The sequence below is a fragment of the Anopheles funestus genome, chromosome 2RL (assembly GCF_943734845.2).
Source record: "Anopheles funestus chromosome 2RL, idAnoFuneDA-416_04, whole genome shotgun sequence".
In the NCBI taxonomy this organism is placed as follows: Eukaryota; Metazoa; Arthropoda; class Insecta; order Diptera; family Culicidae; genus Anopheles; species Anopheles funestus.
In genome coordinates, this window is record NC_064598.1 from 54556082 (window position 1) to 54583142 (window position 27061).

Here is a 27061-nt window from a genome sequence, read left to right on the forward strand (position 1 = left end):
TGCAACTTTGTGCATGTGTGTATTTTCTTTTCTCCTTCGTTGTGAATCCGTTTTTTTTTTTGGTTGCAATACACGAGGTAGCGCTTCCCGGAAGAAAGGTGCCGAAAGTGTAAAAAACCGTTCGTCGATTGGCAAACAAGATTTCGAGGAAATGTTTTGCGCCATTGTCATTAACGGTGGGATGCAAATGTTGAACGCAGCTGAAATGTCTCCACCATATTACACGCGACCGGGTAAGCCACGTCAACCCTTTTTTTTGTTTTCGGTTCCCACCAAACGGTTCCACCGAAAACTGCCTGCCAAAGTTTTCCCGGAATGACGCGACCACTTGAACCCGATTGCACCACCCCCTTCATACGGTCGCGCATCCCTCCCGCAACCCCATTCCAAACTATATTTTCGCTTGAGAGGGGAAGGTGTACGTGTGAGGCTGGAAGGGGCTTTTTTGTTGTTGTTGTATGACGCTGGAATTTGGGCCAACAGCCGAACAAGAGGCCTCACAAAAATCGACACGTCTAGACATGCTCTCTGTCTCGCTGCTGGTCCCTTGCACATTCCTTGTGCTCGCGCAAACCTTCCTTCCGGTCGTTCGCCCACAACAACTTTGACACCCCACTTGCGGATGCTTCTTCGGTAGCCTCTCAAATGTTCGCCCCCATTCTCCTGGGCGCTTATCTGGCGAGCTTATTCAACAACTTCTGTGTGCCGCTGCTTTGACACTGCGTACGATGGAGAATGTTCGTACGATTCGTCGCAGCATATTTTCTTCTTATATATTTTCTTCCCCTTTTCGTTGGTTGTTTTGTCTGCTCACGAGTCGTCTTCGTCAGCCACCCATCCTCGAACAGTTTATTCCGACAATCAAACGTCGGGATTTGAAAGAAGCATAAAAACGTTCGAGGGAAGCATCAAATAGCGCTGGGAACACCGATCCATTCCTGCCATCGATTGCGGCGGGACGGAGGCCATGTGTAACGCGGCTAGGGACCATCGTGCAAATGGCCGTGAGTGTAACCCCAAACGCAACGACATAATCAACACCAGGGCCATCGGGTTTTCAATAGCCGTCTGCATTTGGCACAACGTCAGGGCAACCCCGCTGCCGGGTCCGCCGTACGAACCAAGAGCGAAATGAACCAAAACACAAACAGTGCCAAGATAAGAAGATCCTTCGATCCGGCCCCTCAGGCAGCGAAGGTACATAAACGTCGTCAAGTTGTGCTGGTCAGTAACCTGACGCGGGGCCATCGATACACAGAGCGCCGCGACTCACCCAACGCGCAGTGTAGAAACGTTTTATGATGCAATTATCGCCTCGATGCCGATCCCTTCTTCGCTCGTCACAAACCATTACGACCACACTGTGTCATCGCAATAATGGCATCCAAGTGTTATTTCTTTCTTTTTTTACGTTTTTTTGTTGTTGCCTTCTTCGACCGAACGAACGTACGGACGAAACGATCGTCGAGTGGATTGATTTAACGTTGCATCTATCAGTTGGAATTGGTTTCGGTGCGATTCGGTTGATTGAAGTCGCCCCTTTGGGTCGCTCTATCACTTTGCTACTCAGACGAGATGCAAGGCACCAATGGAGTCCTTCACTAGCAAAGCAACTCACTACGATGCATTCGACAAACAATCTAAACACACACACACACATATAGCATTCCGGCAACATCTTTCCGAAAGGTTGTCAACAAACTCAAAATAAAAAAACGCATCTCGCGGCTGAATTGTTGACTGCAGCCGCCGTGCAGTCCGTCACTGTCATAAAAATGGATCATATTTCGTTCCGTGCCGCGTAACACATAGGTTTTGTTCCTACACGCACACACAGCCTCATCCCCAATCGACATCTATTCGATTCGAGTAAAATTCGATCTTGTGAATTCAAGATATGGATCCGGAAATGGTACGAGTATCTTATTTCGGTAGCTTCTCAAACAAATCAAAAATTTTAAAACTCCTCACTTTCATCGCAATGTATCATTTTAAGGAAACTATTTCTTCTGCTATTCCTTCATTGTTAAAGCTGTTATTGCTGACATTGTTTTACTGGAGGCCACTTGCTTAGTATGCCCTGAAAGGAAAGCAGGATTAGGCGGCATGAAGACGGAAAATGAGATCCGCCTCCTTTGGCCCGCCCGCAGCAGTGTTTCGTTGCTGACCGAATTAGGGCAAGTGGTTGTGGAAAGTGGCTTCCTTACCGTTACTCTCCACATCCTTCTGGAGAAACCACTGGCATATACAGGTGGCCACTATCTCCTCACAGTCCCTCCTTTGCCCGATTCGTTCGAGCATCCTGCTTCATTTTCAGCACCGGTTTTACCATTCGTTGCGCGTTATTTTTACTTTTTCGTCATATTCGCGCTTTTGTGTCGACAAACGGTGCTCCCTTGTGCCTCCCTTGTCCTCCCCATTCCTTGGGGCCGTGCCCTTTCTTTTCCCATTCCCGGGTTTGCATATGTGATCCGCTTGGGTGTGCATTCGGTACGCTCACACATCATATCCATCGTCCTAGCGCACGGCCACGAGTGGCACTTGTTTTCTGACTGGCGAAAATTTTTCACCAAGCCTCACCTCACCAAGAGGGAACCACTTATTCGTACGCTCAGTTCGGGTGAAAAGAATACGGGAGTAATGTGAAGAGGATTCGTGCAACAAAAAAAAACGGAATCACCATCAACCAGAACTGGTGGGTTAGGAAGGAACAAGTGTCTGGGAATAGTAAGATGCTAGCGTTAGCGATATGTATACAGTCAACTACTCTCACACGAAGGTGCCACTCGGGATGGATGGTGAAAGGAGAGCAACATAATGTAGGCAAATCTGTGTACCGAAAGGACACCAAAAAAAATCCGTGAGTCGTGCACCCACACACGGGTAGATTGGTTAGTCTAAATCATGAAGGAACTGGAGTAGAATCTTCTGTCCACGACAGCAAACTAATGAAAAATCACGTTTGCTGACGTTTTGCTTTCGCTGGCCGTTTCCATTGTTTAACATTTTCCAACCTGGTAAAGGATGGACATATTTTCGGTTGGGCCTTTTCAACGCAAATACAAAAAAAACATTCCCATTTCTCGACCTCGTCCGGGAATGACTTCACTTCAAAATCAATTTTCAAACCACTATGAATTGCACTACAGTCCACTAATATTTCTCTCACCCACCTTTCACACACTTTCTAGGACAAAATCGCGGCTGTCGCCTATCGGAGGACGCAAAACTTACACTGAAGATGGTTTGCAGAATGCCCTGCAGGACATACTAAGCGGGCGGCTCGGTACACGCAAGGCAGCAATGCAATACGGCATTCCGCGATCGACGTTACGCAACAAGGTTTACAAGATGGCGCTCGGAAGCAAGCGTGGTATGGTGTCGCTGCTGGAGGATGACGACGATAAGGACTCGCAGGACGGTGACACCAAGGACAGTGATCTGCTGGACAAACTACCCCAGCATCTGCTGGCGGATATGCTGCTAAAGATGTACGGTGCCACCGGCTCATCCCGACCGCACGAAACCAATCTCATCCGCACTCCCTCCGCCACCGCTACTCCGCCTGCCCATCGTGCCACACCCGAGCCGGTATCGTTGGATATAGCCGGTATGAGTCTAAAGCCCCATCCGAACTCCCTCCCGGTACCGGTGCAAACGCCAGCAACACGTCAGCCCGCTGCGACAACGATCGGTACTCCTCCCGCAACTACACAGCCACCGCAATCTTCACCACTGGTGGCCGCGGCAGCATCTACTCTACTCAACCCGAACCTAGTGATGCAGGTCGAACGCATACTGCAGGTAACGGCGACGGCACAAGCATCAGGCGAAACACAGCAGGCACTGGCCGAATTGCCCGAACTCCTCCGCAAAATCATCGATCAGCAGCAGCTGCTGGCCGATCAGATCAAAAAGGCTAGCAGCGGCAACGTACCGGCGGCTGCGTCCGTACAACCGTCCGTGGCTGGCAGTGCGGGTTCCAGTCCCACCATTTCCGGACATCTCGCCGCTACCGGCGCATCCGCTCTGGGTAATTCATCCGCGCTTGATGCGGCACTAGCGAGATCTCCGTCACTCAGTGCGGCACTCAACGCGAACGGAAACGCTTCGTCGGCCGTATCAATTGATTCCTGCTATCTTCCGTACTTCCAACAGCTGCATCAGCAACAGCAGCACGGGAAGCTGCGTACGATGTCCGCCGGAACACCGGATACACCCGCGTCGATGTCCTCCATCGAGCTGAATGATGGCGCGAGTGATGATCCGCACGTCATACTGAAGATTCCGTCCTACGGACGAGCGCCGGGCACTTCACCAGGAGTGGGCGTCCCCGTCAGCAATAAAAACGGCGACCTAGAACGACACATACACCATCACAATATGACTACGCCGTCGCCACCGACAGCTGCGGCCGCCGCCGTACTGAGCAGTCTCGTAGCGGCACCTGTCCGTTCTACACACGCGTCCGCCAGTCCTCAAGCGAACCTGCTGAGCAGTGTCGGGAACGGTGGTGCCGGTATTGGAGGTGTTCCATCCGCACCTACCTCCTCGCAGGTGTCTCTGGCGTCATCCCTCTCGTCCTCTTCGCCACTATCTTCGCTATCGGTGGCATCATCGGTGGTAGCGCAACAGGAACGAGGGAATGCCCAGACAAACCACCTGTCGGTCATATCTCCACCACTGATGAATCTGCGCGGTGTCGTCAAAGCGGAGTCTGCCATCTCACCACCAGCCGGTGGACATGGTACGGCTGCACCGGGAATGTCCGCATCCGCCAGCAAATCAATGCTTTCCGTGCATGAGGTGATAGCGAGAAGCATCAGTAAAAACTTTCAACAGCATCAGCAGTCCGACATCATGCACAAGCAGCAGATGGAGCAGATGAAGCGACCGAGCATTTCCGTTATCAAAACGCTCGGCGACATCTCACACTTTGGCAGTGCTGCAGCAGCGGCCGCTGGACTTGGTCCAGTGGGTAGTGCGGCGCAGTTGGCAGCAGCGGCAGCGGCTGCTGCGGCTAACAATACTGGCACCGGTGGTAAGGGCACACGGCCCAAGCGAGGCAAGTACCGTAACTACGATCGGGACAGCTTAGTGGAGGCGGTGAAGGCAGTGCAGCGGGGTGAAATGTCGGTGCATAGAGCGGGAAGCTACTACGGCGTACCTCACTCAACCTTGGAATATAAGGTAAAGGAGCGACATCTGATGCGGCCAAGAAAGCGCGAACCCAAACCCCAACCCGGTCTGGATGATCATCGACTCGGGGGTTCGTCGTCTGCTAAGGGAGGGTCCGACGGTTCTTCGTCTTTACGGGGTCTCGACAAGGGTAAGGGTGGAATGAGTGGCCTCGGCGCTGGATCGAAAGGAGGCTCCGGTATGAGTGGTCACGCGGCGAAAAACCATCACCATCTGCAGCAGCAGGTGCAACAGGCACAGCAGGCGCAGTTCTCTACCGGCTCACCCAACGGAGCGCTCGGTGGGAAAATGCCAATGTTTGATGCTTCGGCCATGGCTTACGGTTCGCACTTCTTCTGGCCCCACGCTTCCGGCTTCGGTGGTATGGCAGGCGTTGACTTTGCACGCGGTCAACCCACCCCTGATGGCGTATTCAACTCCCAGTCGCTAATGCAACGGTTTCAACCGGAAGCCACGGCCAGTCCACTGTCACCAGGCGACGCGCGACATTACGCAGGAGGAAAGTCGGGTCCGGCCGGTGTCAGTGCGACGGCTGCGAGCTTAGCTGCTCTACCCAAGGGTAGCAGTGTGCGTGAAATGGCCGAACAACTGTACGATGGTAGCGGTGCCAATGGTGGCTCCTTCCTGGACGACATCATCCGACAGAGTCTCGACAAAAAGTCGGGCGAACTTGCTACCCACAATGCGCTGTTCGATCATTTGCTGAAAGGCAAACTACGCTCGTCAGCAGCGGCAGCAGCAGCAGCAGCAGCAGCCGCCGCTGGATCCGTTGGCACATCGGAGGATGTTAACACGGCCGCACTGCTTGCGAAAGCGGCAACAAAACGTTCGGCCACCAGTCCCCCCCTTGGATTCCACCCAGAGAGCGTCAAACGCGAACGGGCCAGTCCCGGCGCCTCGTCCACGTCCTCCACCGGCAGCAGCAACCATCGGCTGAGCAACGATCAGCAACATCACGGACACAGTCTTCAACAGCAGCAGCAGCAGCAGCAGCAGCAGAACCCATCACAATCGGCCACGCCCGAGCAGCTGCTGGCGAAAAACGTCGAAAACCTCATGAAACTGCACGAGAATCTTTCGTCGATGTCCGTGGCGCACCTACAGCGGACCGCGATGGAAGATCTCAACGGTACACAAGGCACGACCGGCGTTGCATCCCGGAGTTCACTGCTGGGCCACCAGCCCGATACGGTGGATCAGCACGGCTCGGACGGTGATACGGATACGGATTCGATGCGATCGCACACCAACCATCACGGCGGGCATAGCCTGCGCCACAGTCTGCTGCAGCAGCACCATCACCATCACCAGCGGGGCCTGACGGATGACAGCTCATAGGGCCGGCTGCGCGGTGCATCGGCAATGCAACTGCGACGACCCATCTGCTGAAATGTGAAATGTAAGTGATGATGCTGTGGCTGTGCGGCTGGAGACATTCCGAGTGAAGTGAAGCGGTGGCGAACGGAATGGCGAAAACACACAACACAAAATGGCAGAAATCGTTGAGAAATGGAGAATCCATAGTTCAAATATTATTCTTATATTAATTGTATATCATCGTAGTCAAAAGCAGAGTAAGAAGAGTGTCCCTTTACAATGGAAGGGAAGGGAAAGGAGCAGGGAACCGAAGGCAAAGCCGGGACGATGCAGTAGCACAGTTGAGGGAGGGCAACAAACTGAAAAAAGCAGATACCGCTAACAGAGAGCACGAAGTGTTAACAATTTTATCCATTTAAGCAAAAAAGGGCTAAAGATCGCGCAGAAGCAGATTTAACTTTATCCGTAGATCGCAACACAGAAAATGGGGAAGGTTAAATGACAGGAAGAATCAACAGGAGAGACTTGCGATAATAATGTTACAAAGAGCTATACCGACAGACAGGAGAGTATGGACGGCACCCACAAAACATGCGTCTGAGATGGCAAAAGAATACTTTACTATTTTCCTTACACTTTACACCGTCTATCAATCACCATCATCATCATCATCATCATCACCATCATCACCAACATTTCTAACCAACATCATGATCACGTCATCCACGGAACATATACACGAATGATCACACTTTTTCGATCATCCGCTAGAGCTTTGTAGCTTGGTGGCTCTAGTAAGGTGAAAATAGATGGAAGTAACACTAACACAAAACACCGTACCACTTCAAGCGGGAGAAAGTGAAAAGGCATTGGAAGTGAAAAACACTCAAAATTTGAATGGCTACGAAAATCGCGTATCTAACCACCAACAGCAGAAGCAGCAGGAAGGCAGGAAACGTGAACATATAGAAGGGCGGTAAAGTAATTACCGCTGAAAACAAACAAGAAAAAACAAATGCAAACATTTGTTGAAGCACACGAAATGTTTTTTGACAATCGACAAAATAGGCTCCTTGTGTGAAACTTTACATTACGACACAAATGTACATCCCTACAATCGCCACCACCACCACCACCACCACTATCAATAGCAACATAGAAGCAGTTTATGCTAAAAATGCATGCTGCGAGCGGTCCACAACTACCCATCACCGTGACCCGGCCAAGAAGCGGGCTGAGTATAGGAATTAGAAGGGGGGAAAAATCAAAGTGCAAGAAATGGGGAAAATCGCGCGCAAAACTAAACCCCATTCGATCTAGCACCCGTATAGCATAACACCAGCACCATCGCATCCACCGTTACCTATTGACAGCAATAGACTAACAGTATGAACCGATCACTCAACTCGTCCCACAGGCATCATGATACGATCGCACTAATATACTCAATGCTTACGTTGACACTCTCGAGAAAGGAAAAGAAAACAGTACCAAACACGAAACGGAAACGAAATCAATAGAATAATGTCCCACTTTTAACCAGATAGTGCCAGTGAAAGACACGAAAACGGCCGTAAGGATTAACATCGGAAACATGGGAAACATGGGTAATTGTAATAACAAAGTTTTGGAAATCTTTTTAGGCACATTAGAAGGAAAAACAATTGCGCTTGGTTTTTCCCCATTATTCAGACAAAACTAAGAATTCAACAAACACAAACACACACATACACACGCTAATATATATAAACAGGCAAACATCACCGTGAACGATATCAAGCGAGATAAGCAGCAGTAAAAAAAGAAAAGGTGAGCAAACATATTTTTCAGACGAAACAAAACGAAAACATTTAAGCAAACTGATATATCTAGACGTGTACGTGTAATGTTTTTGGCACTTGCGTTACATTGTACTTCATGTGAGCGTGCAAACGGGAGCAGCAGGAAAAAATACTTTAAAATCTAAGAAAATCTAAAAAATACCTAAATGTTGTGGCTATATCGAAATTTGCAAAAGTATTACTCGGTTCAGAGCGGAATCGTCGTCAAAGGAAAACGTTTAGAAAGCAAAACAGAAAAATTATAGAAGTATTATCGTAATGTGCACGTCAGGCGAAAAAAAACACGCGATCCTGAAATCTATTTGGTGTTCAAAATTGTATCATCTTATAAAACAAAACAAACAAAACTACTACCCGTACGGTTGCTTCACGAACGTACCAAAATAAAAAAAAACTCAAAGCATAAAACAAGAGCAACAGATGGACCCAGCAAAGTAACCGTCTAGTGCCACTTGCACAGGGTTTGTTCCCATTTATCCCCAAACTCTGGCAACCGTCGCCCAGTATCGTATCGTAAAAAAACGTAAAGAAAATCCAAAAGTATATAAAAAATAACAAATCACTCTATGTTTCGACGTTTTTTACATTCAAATTTAAGCAGCATACTATCACTAGAAGTGATGAAGAGGAAGAGAGGGAAAACAATGATGGTGTGCCAGTTTAATGATGTTGTGTGAAGTGAAATCTTATCAAAATTTATCTATACAAACAAAAATCATACAACAAATTAACACTAAACTATAACTGGATGTATTTTCTTTTTTTTCTAAAACAAGTCTAAACATTTGTGAAAAGAGTAAGAAAACACAAAACACACGCACACACATACACTAAGGTACGATAGCGAGTTGGTGAGTGAGCTAGTAGTATTAGGCTGCAGTAAATGCGCATTCTAAGAAAAACATGAGGACTGAAACAAACAAACATAAGAAGAAGAAAAAAAACGAGATGATACGTAGGGGTTTGAGGAGATCACCAACATCTTTTAACGGTGACCAACACCATTACGCGGCGTTATCAAGCGTTTTAAACATCGATGCGTAATTCCTATGCCAACGCACCAAGGCTTGTCGGGAGCGATGTATGCGTGTATCGTATCGTCCCGTCCAGACAGAAACAGGCATTCCCACAAATCCCCGTAAACCAAGCCCACCCGTAAGAGATCATTCTCCTTCCCCCACCCCCTGCTCCTCCCCCCCCATTCTCATGTTAATCCCTAGATCATCTACCGCAGAGTCAAAATCCAAACCAGTAGCGAAAAACAAAACTCAAACAAAAAATAGAAGGGTGGAAAATAAGTAAGAAATATATTATATGTGTGTGTCTTCACGTCGCGTATACCTCAAACGATAAAACAAAAAAAAAATATTTAACTGATCAACAGAGAATGGCAAGTACTGTTCGGGCACGGAATGTAATCGAAATTGCGCAGCGAATCATTGAATAACGTAGCTATACCACCATTATGCCAACCTGAGTGGATGAATCGACACACCTTTTGGGATGCTTTAGTACAGCGATAGTACCATTAATTGAATCGAAATTACTTTCCAACTGTTTCACCCACCATGCCTCGGAACAGGTGAAACCCACGGATGCCATCTCCCCTTTCCCTGTTCCGTTCCAATGCTTAGTTTAAAAAAAAAGACTATTTACCTACCACCCGAAACTAAATAGCTAGCGTGTGAAATGATATCAAATTACATGAAATAGAACCAGTTTTTTGTTGTGCCGTTACAAGTTCATCCTTTCTGGTATACTGTCGCCAATCGGATCGTTTGCGACTGTACGTATTTCCGCTTACGGTTTTGAAAAATGGCTAAAGGTACCCAAAAACCAAGCTAAACGCAAAGAGTCCCAATTTCGAAACGATAACAATGTTTCTACAACAACAAAAAAAAAACACTAGCGAATGACTAGCGTAAATGTTTGGATGATGGAATGGAATGCACAGGCAATGAGACGGAGAGAGAAGAAGGACGGAAAAAATATATATTTATACACTATCTGTGATTGATAATCCAAAATTTTGATGTATATTTTTCTCTAATAAACAAAACAAAAGAAGAAAATTTAAAACTTTAGGAGCTAATTGCTAGGAGCAAAACCGTTGTTTGATGGATGGAAGCAGCAAAAAAACGGTACCAGGAGAGCTAAAATAAAAAAAACACTTAAAAAAAGAGGCGAAACAAAACATAATGGTAAAACAATTGTAAAACGTGACGTTAGACAAAGAAAACAGTGTAGGTTTTTATGTGGTTGTAGCGAATGTTTGACCAACCAGCCACGAATGATGCCACGCGCGTAACGAGGGCGAAACAAACACAGCCTTTTGGTTGCCGCTGTGGATCTTTGCGGTCTTTGTTCCATCTTCTTCGTTTTATTGTTCTTTCGACCAAACTAAGATTTCGTTAGCAAAATGATGAAGGGAAGGAAAGAGAACGGTGTGAAGGTAGAATAACCAAAACAAAACAAAAAACTTAAAAAATAACAACAAAATACATATATTAAAAAATCAATGCGCGATGCTAGTGAGCGACACGGCACGAGATGGATTTATTTTAAGCGAAATTTTCCAACAAGCAAACCCTGTTTCAACTAGTGCGTGCTATTTTAGCGCACGCCAGTGTGCTCTCAGTGTCAGAAACGGTGTACCGTAACGCCGTACTTGGGTTGGCGGGAAGGAACGATGCGGCAACGTTTTTGTCCTTCGATTTTAGTGTTTAATGAAAACGGTAAGGTGACACGTGTACACATGTAAAGCTACCCCAAGACACGATGACGATGAAAACGGGAAAGGAATGGGGACAAAGCGTGCGCAAACATAGACTGAGAATGCGCAAGGAATAGATGCATGGTGGTGTAAAGGTAATACAATTGAAAAGTAATAATATTGAATGGAGTGCGATCGGATGCGGGAACGAGACGTAGAAGATGACGAAGCAGAAGGAAAAACAAAAAGTGCAATTAGAACGATGTAAACCGTAACATATTCGTTATTTATATTGACAAACAAAGAAACAAACAAACAAACAAAAAAACTGAAAAGCTAAACAAAACCATACAAAAGCATACAAAAAATATTAATGCGAAAATATGCGAAAGCGCCAAGAAAAGAACACAAAACCCAAAAACGAGTCTAACAGAACAAATTCACACTACACACATACACATACATACACACTCACACACAGGCATATACATGCGGACATGCGAATACAAGTGGTAGGTGTAATAAATTTAAATATATAGGGAAAAATTATTTAATTATATATTTACAAAATGAAGAAAAACCACAACAAATGAAACTGGCAGCCAAAGCGTCGCAGAAAATTCACTGACGCGCGCTGACCAATACGGCGTGTACATGTATTGGCGTAAGCATGGCGTACGGAATGGAGGCCGAATTAGGGCCGAATAATGGCGACAAGTGCAGCGGTGGAGCACACATGCACCGTATTCAAAATTATGTTCATCACAGAATGAATCCAACGCAAGAAGAATAAAAAATGCATTTAACCCAGAACAAGCACTGTAAATGCTAAACCAAACGGTGCAACACAGGCAAATGTTTCGTTCGTTTTCTATGTTAGGCTTAAGCAAACATGTTACTTTTTGGGAAAGACATGTTTCTTAATCTAAATTATACAGCGTGCAAGATACATACCAGGACACAGAAAAACACAAAACAAAAGAAAAGACGATGTCATGTGTCAGCTTCGCGTAAAGCTAAAACCACCTTAGCATCAGCGCCATCGCTTACGCCACACACAATCCACAGAAGAAGTCGTGTAAAATCTGTTGTTTGAAAAACGTTTTTTGGAGAGGCTAAAGAATGAAGCATTTATCGATTAACGCTACTTAAAAAAACTGGACGAAATCTCTCTGTAGCAAACGAAACCACCATTCAAGCGTCCCGTAAGATTTTAACCTTCCTTTCTCCCCATGGTTTTTTTGCGATTGTCTTCTCAGTTTTCATTTAAGTTTTTTTCCCACTTTCACCCCCATTTTTTTCACCATCATATCCCTTTTGCTTCCTTTCAAGTTCCATTCATATCACATGCCCTTATTTTCCCTGTTTGAAACATGTTGCCACTAAATTGTCCTTTAGCAAGGGGCAAGGATCAGACTATGGCAACAAAACATGATCGTTACCGATGCGATTGTCGATCGGTTTCTACCAGGCGATTTAAAGCTACCCACAACACGGTGGAAGAAAACTCAAAACAAATAGCTAGTGCAATGTTTTTTTTAATATATATTATTGTTTTACTAATATGCGAAATAATATGAACGAACCTTCCATGTTTTCCTTTTATCTGTGCTTTAAGTGAACGAAATCAAAAATAACTTTTAAGATGTAAACTATGCGTGCGCAAGAGTAATTAGCAAACGATGGTAGAATGGAAAATAGGGAAATGCGCGCGGCAGAAGCAAGAAGTGACCGAAAAAAACGAAATCTTTTGTCAGCGGAAATGTTTAATTTTCATTGTAAAAACTAAATGTAAAAGAAGATAAGCAAAAAATAATAGTTCGGCGGCTACCAAAGTAAATATGTAAACAGTGAAAACACTTGAAGAAAAAATGCGTATCAACTGTATCAACAAAATCAACCCTCTTTGAATCGCAATCTATATTTTAATGCTCCAGTTTCCTACCTTATGATTGTAATGCATTACAAACGATTCACTTGTGTGTATTTTTTTTATTATTGTGTCCTAAGTTCGTAAAGCAATACCAACTACTTTATTTCACCGGATGGACAAACAGTAACAGAGAGAAAAACAATAGCTCATATAGCGAGAGCGACTTTAATCAATAGGTAGCAAAGTACGAAGCTTTGTTTCGGCGCAAATTTCACAGTAACAAAGAAAACACCGGATTTAGGCCATCAAACCACCACGGAATCAATTACAAACTTACGCAATAAAACAATAACTAGCAGACACCGTACAGTATACACATAAACACAAAACACACACACCCAACAAGCAACTACAGAAAAATGGTCAACTGTTTGTCGTACGTTTAAACACATATTTGTTCACTTTGGGAAATGTCACATTTGAACAATCGAACCCGTTTGGCAAATGTTTTCTACACCGTTCGTAAAACAGGCATCAACAGAACTATCTGCAAAAACAACAAACAAAAATATGATTGGAATATGTAGCACGGTTATGCAGTGAAACTAGTGACAGGCAACAGTGAATCAATTCGAAGGTCCATCATTTGCAAGAAAACATAATAGCAGCAAAAGAAAAAAAAACTGTCTCACCAGCAAAAAAACCAATATCAACAGCAACAGATAAAGATCACATCACAGTCGTAGATTTCATACCGGATAAATGCAAGAGGAAAAGAAAAAACTAATAGCACCACCATCATCATCACTACCACCCCCATATCAGCAGCAGGAAAACGCCACCACCCACCCACCATTGAACATCCCAGCAAACCACCCACAACATACGCACAATTCCACTCAATACTTCCTCGCCCTTCAAACACTACTACAAACTTCCCTGAAAACTAGCCTATGCCAACAGTCGATTGGCACTGGGATACATCGCGGTCGAAGCAAACGTATTTTGGTGTCACGTTGATTCCGCGATCGCGTCCCGCCGCGATGTATCACAGTGTACAAACACACAGAAGAGTAATCTAACAGAGACAAATACAACAACCGAATAGTAACAACAACAACCATCAAACAGAAAAGTAAAGTAACAATAGCCATTACAATAGAACTCAAACTCATTGACAGAAAAAACACACACACACCATACATACAATCCGCCAAAAGTCCCAAATATGGGCAGACAATAGCAAAAGAAAAATGGATAAAATACCAACAAGCAAACAACCAACACTTCAAACTCCCAGTTACGGTTATAATTATTATTGCTACAGTCCGTGGGGAACCAGTCAAGTTCAGTAACAATAAATCAATAGACTCCATATCAATCTCACTCACTCACTCTCTCTCTCTCTTTCTCTATTACAAATACACACCACACACACACACATACTTACAATTTCAATACTACTAAAACACTCGGTTTAGTAAACAATAGCCCGGAGATACTGAGGCCTCCAACCGACAGTGTTGTTATTCGCGCCACAAACTTACAGCAGTAATCTTTATTGTACAATAGCCAGGATTAATGGATAAGCACCGACTTATCTCTTGTTCACATATTCACATCAACACAGACACACACACATACACACCATAATACAATAATACAGCCACGGCGCAGTATCGCAACATGTCGATAATTGTGCGCAATTAATGTTTAAATTTTGTTACAGTTCTCTTGCTAAGCATTAATAATAACCGTAATGAACAGAAACAGCAAATAATAGTAGATGGAATACCGAAGCAGAAGAAAACAAAATACACAAAAAAAGTAATATTTCCCCCTTTTCCTCCTTGTCCACACATTTTCCTCCACTGCGTCATACAGGACATACAAATGACAACAACAACAAATAACAAACAAACCAAACAGCTGATGATGATCCTTCTATACATAGATGACCAGTAAAACACAGCAAACCCTCAACAAAAACTACAGCGATCACATTCAATTTCAATACACCGCAGTACTTACAATAGTTACAATAGTAAACAATAAGAGCAAACCGATCTGCAAAACCAATGTAAAGAAGAAAAAACAAACCAATTGCAGTGCTGCTATTACTGCAGTACGATCACACAAATATATCAAATCGGATGTTCCCCCGTGGGCATAAATATTGACAAACCCTGTACCGCTGTACCCCCGGTTTTCCACCAGGTGAGATTCACCAGCTATCAACAGAAAAAAGGGTGGGGAAAACGAAGCGAAAGGGAGGGTACAGATGGAAGAAACAGGAATAAGAAAAACCGCGCTACTACTGTCTGCGGAGGACCATTCGATGCCAATAGAATCAATAGACCTTATCATTCAAGCAGCAGGATAGAATTAAATCACACTCAATTTCACACCCCAAACACATATACTCACACACACACTCAGATACATCAACACTTTACACACGTGGAAAAGAAAAGAAAAACATGTAATAGTTGTGCTGAATGTGAAAATGCGCATTAAAATAGAACTCAAACCATAGTAATAAAGCCGGATGCAAATACACGCTCCCACACACATGAACAAAGGAAAAGAAAAATGCAAACAGCAACAAAACACAAAACCATCCTTTCTTTATCATATTGCAAACACAATACAATTTCTCAAACAGTTTACACTGCATTAGCCACAACCGAGCTAATCGATGCGAAATGATGCGCAAAGTACAGAAAATGGGAGAAAAAAAGTCACTGAAGTATGGCTTACGCAGGTAATAAACCATAAACAAAAAAAACAATAGAAAACACAACAGTGAACCAATCAATCGGATTCATAAATGCAAAACAATAGCAACTAACAAAATGCAGATTTGCGAGCACATTTGCCACAGTAAAGCAGCAACAGTAAATGCGAACGAACAAAATCAAATGTGAATGGCAGAGCATTAGCCCCATATCTAAGTTGTTTCTTTAACCGAATGAAATGCAATAGGAAGCGATCAATCGAACAATCGAAGAGAGCAAAAAACAAGAATGAACTTTCACGAGCAAATCCAAAGAACAAACTTTCTTTTTCCCCCTTTTTTGCGTGCTGACGATTGAAATCAGTGTGATGTTTTTGGCTTTATTTTCATTTGTGGGGAAAAAAGATTTAATTAGCAAACAACAAGACACAAAAACATGATCGACCTGATCATGACCGGCCGGTAAGTGACCGAACAAGTGAACGCATTTTTAATTCCGCCAATTTTGAAAAAGAGGTTTTTTGTTTACTTCTTAGTGATAATCGCTTAGCTATAAAGTGCGTAGCATGCTTTTGTAAGTAGGATGGCGATAACGAGAATGCTACACTTATTTTACACAACCCATAGGTTTTACGTGCGTCTACAAAATTGCTCGCAACGAGTTAAGACAAATGCAAACAAACAAACTGCAGTTAAAAAGGTTAAACAGCAGTGGAACAAATCGAACAGGCCAGACGTTTCAATGGAGCATGGAGAAAACTAGTTCTCCTGTTTTCCTGTTTAGCGTAAGACTAGTTAAATAGTGTATAACTGGAAAAAAGGGAATGGATATTTTCAAACGTAAGAATTACGCCGGGCGAATACCACCAGCAATGAATTATGAATGTTATTTGCATGACGTGCGCCACACCGAGCCCCGGTGTGCTAGGTGCACACGATGCAGTTGTTGTATAGTGCGTTTTACTCTTTATTTAAGTAAGTTTGTTTCACAAGTGTATACCACCTATGGATGCTTTTTTTTGCTAATGGCAAAACATTTCCATCGTAAGGCATAATGGTTGAGTTGTATCTGTAATGTTCGCGGCGACTCAAAAAGTCAAAACCGCCAAACAATGTTGGGATGGCCGCATAATGATCAACCGTAAGCGTGTACCCATCGGGGAGAACAATAAGCATAACAATAATGTGAGAAATCATACACAAACAACACACACATAAGGAAGAAAACAACAACCCACAAACACAACTATAGTTTTATGTAAAACTAACAACAGTTTAAATGAACGGGAAGAACAGATAAGAACACTTATAAAATGGCTGCCTAGAAAATAGAAATATACATAAAAATAGTATACTTGCAAAAGCAAACAAAAACGCATCAACACAAATTCATTTGATTAGTACTAGCGCTTAAGTAAACAGTGAACAAAGACATGTGCGTTTGGTTTTAAGTTGGCGACAGTTGGCACAATAATACTTTACGTTATGTTTTTTTTATATATACATATATATACATGTACAATCGAAATACTGTGCGTGTCAGTGTCAGAATGTATTGCCGCAAATGTCGAAGCTGTCTTTTTATTTACCCTGAATAAACACACCGGAATACGACACACACTCACAGACACACATTTCCTGAATTGTCTGGAAAGAATCACAACAATTCTTGATCAGGATTTTGTTTTCCTTAAAGTCTCCCTAGTAAATGCAGATCACATTCTTATGCAATCGTTAGGGAATGGTCGAATGATGCAGATGATCGGGTGAATTTATTTAACCTAAATAAGTGCAACGTGATGGTATCGATTTCAGTTCGTTCTTCGTACTATTAGTACAAGGGTCTATTGGTTTCTAACTATATGTTTCGATACATTTCCTTGTTATGTTAATGTAGATAAAATACAATACAAACATACACGTGGACACCCATACATACATACACTGATAGACACACAATGCAAAATTAAACACAAAACAAAAACATGTTAAGAAATCGACTACTAAGTATTTACCACCAAAAATGTGCCAGAAACAAAATGGAGATGGAAAAATACAAGTGCACGGCGCTATTGTAACATAAGTACGCCTAGCACCTATACAATTGTGAACAATTCCAGGTTTTAAACTAGAGTTTACATGTTCAATTTGTCCCTTCGTTTAAGGAACACATACACGCAAGGAAACATCAGTAAGAGCAAAATAGCAATAGCCACAAAAAAGGAATTTCTACCTAAATTCAACACAAATCTACACAATAACCGATACCGAAATGGATTTTATTAATTCATCCTCATTTAACTTTCTTTTTAATTTGTTCAATTTTTTTCCTCAACATTAAATCCGGCAAAACGGAAAACAAGTTTCAAAGTATAGAATGCACAGAATTAGTATAGTAGTGTACTAAATTTATCTTTGTATAAATAAAATCAATGCCTTACAGCGGAAGCAAACAGAATGGGTAAAAAGGAAGATATTAATTAATTATTCGCACGGAAAAGCAAAATGAGGATACCATATTGCCCAAAACGTGACACATGATCGTGGATCGTGGTTAGATCTTGTCCCAAACGCGCTACATAATAGTAAGTCAAGGTTATATTTTCGCAAGACGCATCTAAACCGAAAGGCCAAAAGGCTAGCTTTTGCAACTGAGGAAAAACAATGTGAACACTTTGAATCATGCATTAGAAATCGTATCCAAACTGTGCTTTTTAAATTAATTTATTATCACATTCTACCAGCCAATGCAAAGAAAACTTATTCGGGGGAGGCACAGTTTTTTTTCTTATGAATGTGCATCTGTGTAATACATGTTCGTGCTTGTCGGAAGTATTTTTTTCCTACTGCAGGCTGTAAAAGTTTTGCAGAAAAACATTTCATTTTATGCCACTGTAGAGTATTGATCCTTTAGTAGCCAAAACGCAAATCAAAATCATGAAAAACGGCAAAATAAAACATGGTTTCAAGGCTTATAATACTTTGTTGCTAGCTGAACTTTTTTCTCAATGGTCGCTCCTTAAACTCGTTACTAAAGGAATTGTAAAAAAACATGAAAACTATTTTGAGGATCGCTGTAAAATTTTCGTACCGTTTAGAAAGAACAAAAATTCGTTCAGCACACACACAATTCTACAAACCGATCAATCCAAACCACAACCTTTGTTAACCTGTCTTAAGCGATAAATTATTAGAAAAAAGCACACATTATAATTGGCAAACAGCCAGTCGATATGTTTAACGATATGAACGATATTGAAACCGAGTATCAAAACACAGTGTGATTGGAACCATTTTTGTCAATAATTTTAACACGTATTGGTAAAACACACACTGTTACATGTAGAAACACCATGTACGCTAAAGAGAACTAATTATTGGCAAGACTAAAACATTTACCGTACGGACTAAATTTGAAACGTTTTTTAAACGATCAAAAATGGCACAAGTGCCCACCAAAATTGTGATTACATGCGTTTATATTGCTGGCCCAAGCATTCGGAATCGATTGTCGAGTTCTAAATTCGAACCCACTGATGCAGTGTTCAATACATACGGAAGGAAGAGGTGCTAAATTAATTAGGAATTTTAAAAACAAAAAACTCGAACGCACCATATTTTGTGATTGGATAGCTTTTAGGGTTTTAATTTTCGAAATTCATGTTACTAACGAATGCAGCAGCAGGGATGCACGAGCATTTATGTATTCCTCTTAACGGATCGACTAAACAAAACAACAACAACAAAAAACTATGAGACTAATGCAAGTGCGACATTTGAATGTGTTAAATAATGGTGCTTTGAAGATTTACCGACGAAACGATGAAGGATCATATTGCGCAATTTAGTTTAATTTCGCTTAACAAGTTGTTTCGATTTCGAGCATGAACATTAATTTGTGTACATAGTAGACAAAGTAAAACGAACCACGTAAAAAAATCACTTTACTCGGGTGAGAAATTGTTATTTTGTTGTTATCATCTCTTAACGCCAGCAAATGTCTGTGTGCGCTAGGTGTGCTTCTAAGTGGATGATATATTGGTTGTAGAAGGGACACCGATTGTTTACACCGTTTAGGGAAAATGTTTATAGATTCTTCCTTATTTCATATTGAAAACCAGTATAAAGAAATTGCCGTAGCAAATGAAGCTTTTATACATCTTTTAGTGGGGCAAAATGGCAGAAAACGAAAAGAGAAACTGTGCGAAGCGTAATATCTTTGCCAGCGGATGTCACGATTAGGAGCCTGACGATGAAGATTTACTCTCTCTCTCTCTGGCCAAAAGTAAAAGGCATTTATACATCTAAAATTTTAATACAACGTGACTAAATCAAATGTCAGTGTTTAGGTTCGTCGCTTGAATTGCTGAAAACAGAAAATAAAACGAAATAATTGTAAATTGACGATCGATGTATCCATACGGCACCAGACGTGTCTACAAGATGGGGAGCTTTTATTTCATCTGATGTCTAAATGTGATATGTAAACTTATGTTGGATACAGGATAACGACAGTTAATAAACAAGTAAACATTACAAAACCCCGCTAATGATGCGGAAAAGATAAAACATTGTAAAAAAACAAAGGAAATTGTCAAAACGCGATTAAATTCGAATGATAAGTGTAAAAGAACAAAACAACGTTATGGAAAACGTAACAACGCAACAAGAAGAAACAAACACTGACGATTTAAGACAATTTTTGGTACACGTGAGTCTGGAAAAGAAAAAAAAACTTCATTCCATACCAGTTGGCTCTGATAACAATGCGTGAATGAAGAAAAGCGCTAAATTAAAATTGAGAACAAGAAAATCAAACAAATATCCAATAGCTAAACACGTCCAACAAGCAGCAAGAAAGGCAAAAAAGTGCAACAAAACATTCAATATCAGTAAAGCTACTAGCTTGCATGGATGACATTCAACATGTGATTTTGCAATAACGAATTTCTTTTTATAATTTCTGTATAACTCAAAAAGACATTTTTTAATGAAACAATAGAAGCACATAGATCACAGATCATCCACCAAACTAATGCTGAGTAGAGCAATAAAACAGTAAAATCCACAATGCAATAGGAAATAGCAGCCGATACCATTATATGCAGTAACAACAACAAACAAAACAGCCACATAAATAAATAATCAATGGACTAATTTTACTTATAATACTAACACCATAGCACAGTATGATAACTACAATAGAAGACAGCAGCAGCAGCATCAAATAGAATTTTTAAGTCACTGCACACCAACACACTCATTGCGCTACGACCGATGAGCTTATAAACATTCTCACATTACAATTACAAAAACCAGCAAATATCAACCAAGAACAACAGAAAACAACAGATACAACAATAGGAGAACAACATCATGAACCACAACCAAATAGCATAGGAGGTTACATGCGTTTGTAACTTACTTCGCACTGTACGAACAGTACGAATGTTCAATCGTGGAGTAGCACAGTGACACGGGCATAATGTAAATTTTAACTAAATTTGTTCGGAAAAAATGCATTCCACTAATCTGACTATTCGTCTTCGATCTAACGTGTTTTTTTTTTGTTTAGTGATGTTTTATTTCAAATTTTAAAGCCTGTTCACTGTACCGGTTAACGTATACTCCACGATTGTAAGAAATACGCAAACTGTATTCATATTTACTACTCACAGTTTGATTTTAATATATGACAAACTTTGTTTTGCTCGCACACATACTCACTGTCACAAGATGGATGATAGGCGCCGATTGTGCACCGGTGTGCTAATTATGGTTTTTGGATATGTCATTCCTGATTGAAAGTTAAGACAGACGCATCACAAACACATACGTCTACTAGTCGATCGCGACACTTAACTACTGTTGCGCGACGAACGTAACGTAACGATGGGAAACGTATAACAAAACAACATTCCAGCAGAACAGTGCATTGGCTCGTTTGACTTAGAAACGCCCATTTTAACCGGCAACACTGTCACGAAGCATATCCGTCTGGAGAATTGTTTATTTTTGTAAGGCTTAATCTCTTTTTTTTATTTTTGTTACGCCCGTGAACATTTTACATCCGTTCGAGATTCGCAATGCAATCGCAATCATAAGTCGTACGTAACTGTTTTGTTTATTCATTTGTTTTGCTTTAGAAAATATTCCTTTATGTTTTATGTCTAATACGGTGTTTAAGTTGTTGTTTATAGATTCGTACTACTTTTTACCCTTTAAGTAACTATTATTACTGTTAGCGTTACTATTGCGTTACTCATCTTATACTACTACCCTACCCATCGTTATTCACCCTCTGTTACTTTCACTCTTCATTACTCGTTTTTTGCCATCTCAATTAAATAATTTACAAACAATACGCATTTATTTGTACATTTTCGTTTCTTGCTTTGTCTTAAACCAGCAAGCGGAAAAGACAAGTTTTGCAAAAACAGTAAACACATTACACGAAAGTGCATACCATCATCTGTGCTGATCAACTGTCAATCAATGCTTTCAAAATGCAATGCTTGGTTTAATAATAACATGAATGCTGCTTACAATGCAACGAAATCAAATCGAGGTGACTATAGCCAACGACGGTCTGCACTCGTATGAAAAGAATGGTTTTTGACACACAATTACAACATCAGCACCACATCCCAAACTATCAACAGTTGCAAATGCACACGAACACAATGTATCGGTGTATAGGAAACGCATCAGAGCCAAGATAAAGATGGAAAATGGAAAACAAAACTAAATGTACATTACAATTAAGCTAAACTAAACACGGACAAACACACACATACACAGCAATAGCCATAATAAATACAATTGAAAAAAATGGAAAATTATATGACTTCTACCAACAGTAACATACAGAGTAAGCAAACCAACTGCATACAGCAAAGATGCCGTAGAAAAGCAGCGCAGAATTAGCAAAGAATTAACGGAACACAGAGAAAGAGAGAAAACCCCGCTTGAACTAATCATGGGGTCAGAAAACTAGGACTAAGATTGCGTTATAGGTACAACACATATAAGCAAGCAGTTGTAGAAAGGCACGATCAAATATGGTTTACCATTTGCGGCAAACAATGTCTTTGTTGAGTGCGGTGCAAATAGAATGCATTCAGTGAGCTTTTCTGTAACGAAACGTGCGTTACAACTTCTAACCCAAAATAGAACGCGTTTCCCTAAAGTCTTAGAGAACCGGAGCATGCAAAAATCTTGTACATAGTGCCGATAGTTCAGCGAACCCTTCTCTAAGCAAAATGGTAGCAAACGCGCCTGAAATCACTGAAACTGTATAACACTGAACGATGTGTAGAATTAATCTTGCATTCAATGATAGCGAATGTCAACCATCTCTGTGCACGATCTATACAAACACACTTGCACGCAGAGCTAATGGTTTTACAATCGAGCAAATGACGGTCAAACACGATGGCGCAAGATCAACGGGCCAAACCGACGAAGGAAACAATCTGCAAACAAACAGGATCAGAATTAAGTTTTCCGATTCCGACTTGTAAATGATACTACATGTGGAAGTTGGTTTTTATTCTTTCTTTCTTACTAACAGTCCAACAGGTTTAATATCAGTTCCACGAGCACAGCTCAACAGACGACAGTGTGCGCGAGCCGGCCGGACAAAAGCGTAGTGCAATCGTGCGATAATAGTAGTGCGAACAGCCATCGACGCATATGTGTGTTGATGTGAAGCGCAGGGACCTCGGAGTTGACGGACGGAGTATCAATCACTCAGTAGTGCATGCTCCGGTCAGTAGTGCCAGTTTTTGTTTTGCCACTGAAATCTTTCTTGGCGGTAATTTCGACGCAAGCGACAAGTGAAGAGTGTATATTTTCAATTACATTAGATTGGGCGGAACAAAAGAGCACATTGTGACACTAACAATCACACACTGCTGCAAAATAGTTAGCGAGGTAGAAAGCAAGGTTTATCAGGAACATAAACGTAAGGATACAAGTTTTTATACGAAGTACATTGTAAGCATTAACTGTACTCTACTTCAGTTAGGCACGTGGGAATTTACTTGTTTAAAACATTCGGGTTTATTTGTTTTCTTTTACGCCTTACGTTAAGTTGTACAACACCAACATGCTTGAAAGATAGCAACTGTAGCAGCAACACCAGCAAAGCGTTTAGATTCTAACGAAGGATTCACCGGCGAAGTAGCTGTACAGTTGCTTCCGGTCACGAACTCCTTTTCATTACTTAAGGGCTAGCTTTAATTATTCCATCTTCTGAAGCCAATGGTTACATTGTAAGGTTTATTTTTTGTTGTTGTTGTGGTCAACGTTTTGTTGGATCGTTTTGTAGGATCATCCTACGAAACAGTCAAGTTCATTTCACATCAACAGTGCAATTGATGTAAAAGGTAAAGAGGTTTACATAGAGGCGTCGGATAGTGCTAAGTTTGATTCGTTTAAGTTAAGTGATTTTTACTATTTAGGTTCGATGTGTATTTTAAATTAGATTCGATTAGTTTGCAGAAACATTTTTTATGCTAAGACCAGGTGTTGGATAAGTCAGAATAAGCCGTAACATTGGCGTAACATAAAAGTTTCGTTACGTCAAATAATGAGCGAAAAGAAGGAGCGTTTAAAGGATAGATGGCAGATTTTAAATTAGGTGTTTTTAAAATTATCTGCACTGAAATCATCACTACCTGAAGTGGCAGTTCACGTTCGTTCTTTTTTACATTTCATCTACCGCCAACTCTAAGGATCAAATCACTGTCTTAAAGCACCCACTGGGCGTTACCCTTTAGCACGATTGCATTTACTTTATCCACCACTCGGCACCACTGTACGTTCAAGCAAGATCAACAGTAACAGTACATAATAATAACAGGCAGTAATAACAGGCAAACACCTAACCAAACTACAATTGCAATAGCAAATATTACAGAAAATATGCTGGCCCAAAAGAATAAAAACTAAATACAAACAAAAGCAGCACTAACAACTATACCATTTCCACCAACAACGAACCCATTCAAACCAATTTTAAGCATCCAAAAGCAATAGCCCAAAACAGATATTTAACATTTTGGTTCGCTCATTTTGACAAACATCTTTACACCAACACAACAACAAAATACAGTCATGGCAAAATCCTGCGTCGTGCATCATCGATTGCAGAGATCACGATCACATTAAAGAATACCGTTGGCTCGAACGTTTAGGCAAATGCGAGATCAAGCGCATGTGGAACCCAAGTGGTAAGCATGCCATAATATCTTTACAGCTAAAATTAAAAGGAAACAAAAATTAAACAAAGACTGACAAAACTAAACAAAACCATCAAATCACCCTTTATGGACGAAATAAAACGGGAACCTTGTACATGTATGTACTTAGAGAAACATTTTCCACACAAATGGTAAATGGTTTATAGTATTACTCTCACACTCATACACACTTTTCGTAAAAATCCAGAGCAAAGTTTGGCGATGCAGCGGCCAACATTTCATTTTTGTGTTTTATTTTACATCCAAATGGAGAAAAACAAAATTATTGTTCTGATCAGCTGGAAGCACAACAGCGGTGTCCATTATGCATTGAATCGAAGCAAAAAGATTCAGCATAATGATTGGTTACGTGTTTTCTCACTTAACCGAAACACGCTGTGGTAGTGCATCGGAACACGAGGGCTTTCAAAAATATATCGTGCATGTAACCATTAAAAACAAACGTAAACAAAACCTGTTTTGGGACCAAAAGCACCTTCAGAATCAGCATTCCAAAAGTCCATATCCAGTCGAAACTGAAAATTACAATCTAACAAATTCCGCGTTCGTGTGGCATTTACACGCGTGATTACACCACCTAGAAGATACTAGAGCTCATCAAAAGCTCTATGTAGGGCAAACTTTCGTCAAACGAAAAAATATAGAATGGGGAAGGAAAGCTGCAGAGTACAGAAGAGGGAAAAATATTGTACGAAGCGATTTAAAGAAACCAAACGGGACGAATCGTCGAAGATATCCGAGATATCGATGCCTTTTTCATTTACGGTAGAAGGTACGCTTAAATCTGTATAAAACAAAAAAAATGAATGCAAATACACAAAACACGAGTTCTTTGGGGCAACATTAAGTGAGTAAACGATAGTCAGGAAAAAAGTGTATAATTTACACGTGAAAAATAAATGTTTCGAATGAAAAATACATAAATAAACAAATGGAAAATGAAAACAAAAACTAAAATATGCGAGAAAAACACACAGAAAAAAACATTTCGTCCGGCAATGCTACAAAAAAGACACACTATTTAGCCAAAACTCTGATTAGAAAAAGTAAACCGATATTTGAAAAACATTAAAAAAACAGGAACGAATATCAGATTAGATCGCAACATGTAAAAACAAAGAGGAAAACAAAAAACCCGCTTTAAAGGAAGCGCCAGAGACTGTGTAAGCTTTTTTGCTTAACGGAACACGAGTAAATCAAACATAACATGTTGAATACATATTAAACGTTGTGGGATTGTTATTAAAAAAGAGGAAGAAAAAACTAAACATAGTACAGATGCATCATATGCAGAACAGTGAGAGTAGGTGAAAAGAAAATAGATAAGCTAAAGAAGAGGAAAACAAGAGCAAACAAGGGAAAACAAGAGTAATGGCGAATTACTAACACACCGAAGAGGTACGTAACGATAGTGCTAGTAGAACCGAAACAATATCCGTTACGGCAGGTACGATGCGTAACACCGTAAGCGTATCTGTTTTTTTGTTTTGTGTTAGACAACGGAGTCGATCTGCAGCTGCAACTGCACATTGATCTGCCATTTCATCACGAAAAAAAGTAAAATCACGCAAAACGATCAGGCGTACCAGCGCCAGTAATACTGAATAAAGTGAAAACCACGTTCTATAGGATAAATAGAAGCAAAGAGATTAGAACGGAAATGACGAATGAAAAGAAGGAAAAACGGGAAAACCCGACACACTTTTACACAGAACAACACACACACACTCTCACCTACATGCATACACAGATGAAGAGTGTATTACAAGAAACCGAAAAACCCGGAGGGAGAAATTATATAATAAACAAGAAAATAATTATTGTAATATATTTATAATGTGAATTTGGAATATAACCAGTATTTATTATACTGTAATAAAAATATATTTAAAACGTACCATCATCTCGAAAGAATTTCCAACCGGAAAGTGCACCGAAATGCACTTTTCTTATAAACGTTTTTGATTGTCATCATATAAGAAACGGTAAGTATTCATTCATTCAAGTTACAAAGATCGCAGTTGTTTTGTTATATCCTTAGCATGATATGAATAGTTTAGAACGTTTTAAACGAGTTTTTTTTTTGTTCAATATGTACCGTTCTCCAATGGAATT

The 27061-nt window shown here is 41.2% G+C and overlaps 1 protein-coding gene across 11 annotated transcripts in view; it reads left to right on the top strand.

Moving 5' to 3' along the window:
- The window catches only part of LOC125761081 (mushroom body large-type Kenyon cell-specific protein 1), a 132906-nt gene extending 106063 nt beyond the window's left edge, over positions 1-26843 (top strand). For all 11 annotated transcript variants that reach the window (XM_049421895.1, XM_049421893.1, XM_049421894.1 and 8 more), the window contains one exon: positions 3192-26843. In XM_049421895.1, coding sequence (XP_049277852.1) covers positions 3192-6537 — 3346 coding nt within the window. In that variant the 3' untranslated portion in view covers positions 6538-26843. The remainder of the gene's footprint in view (positions 1-3191) is intronic.
- The last annotated feature ends 218 nt before the right edge of the window (positions 26844-27061 follow it).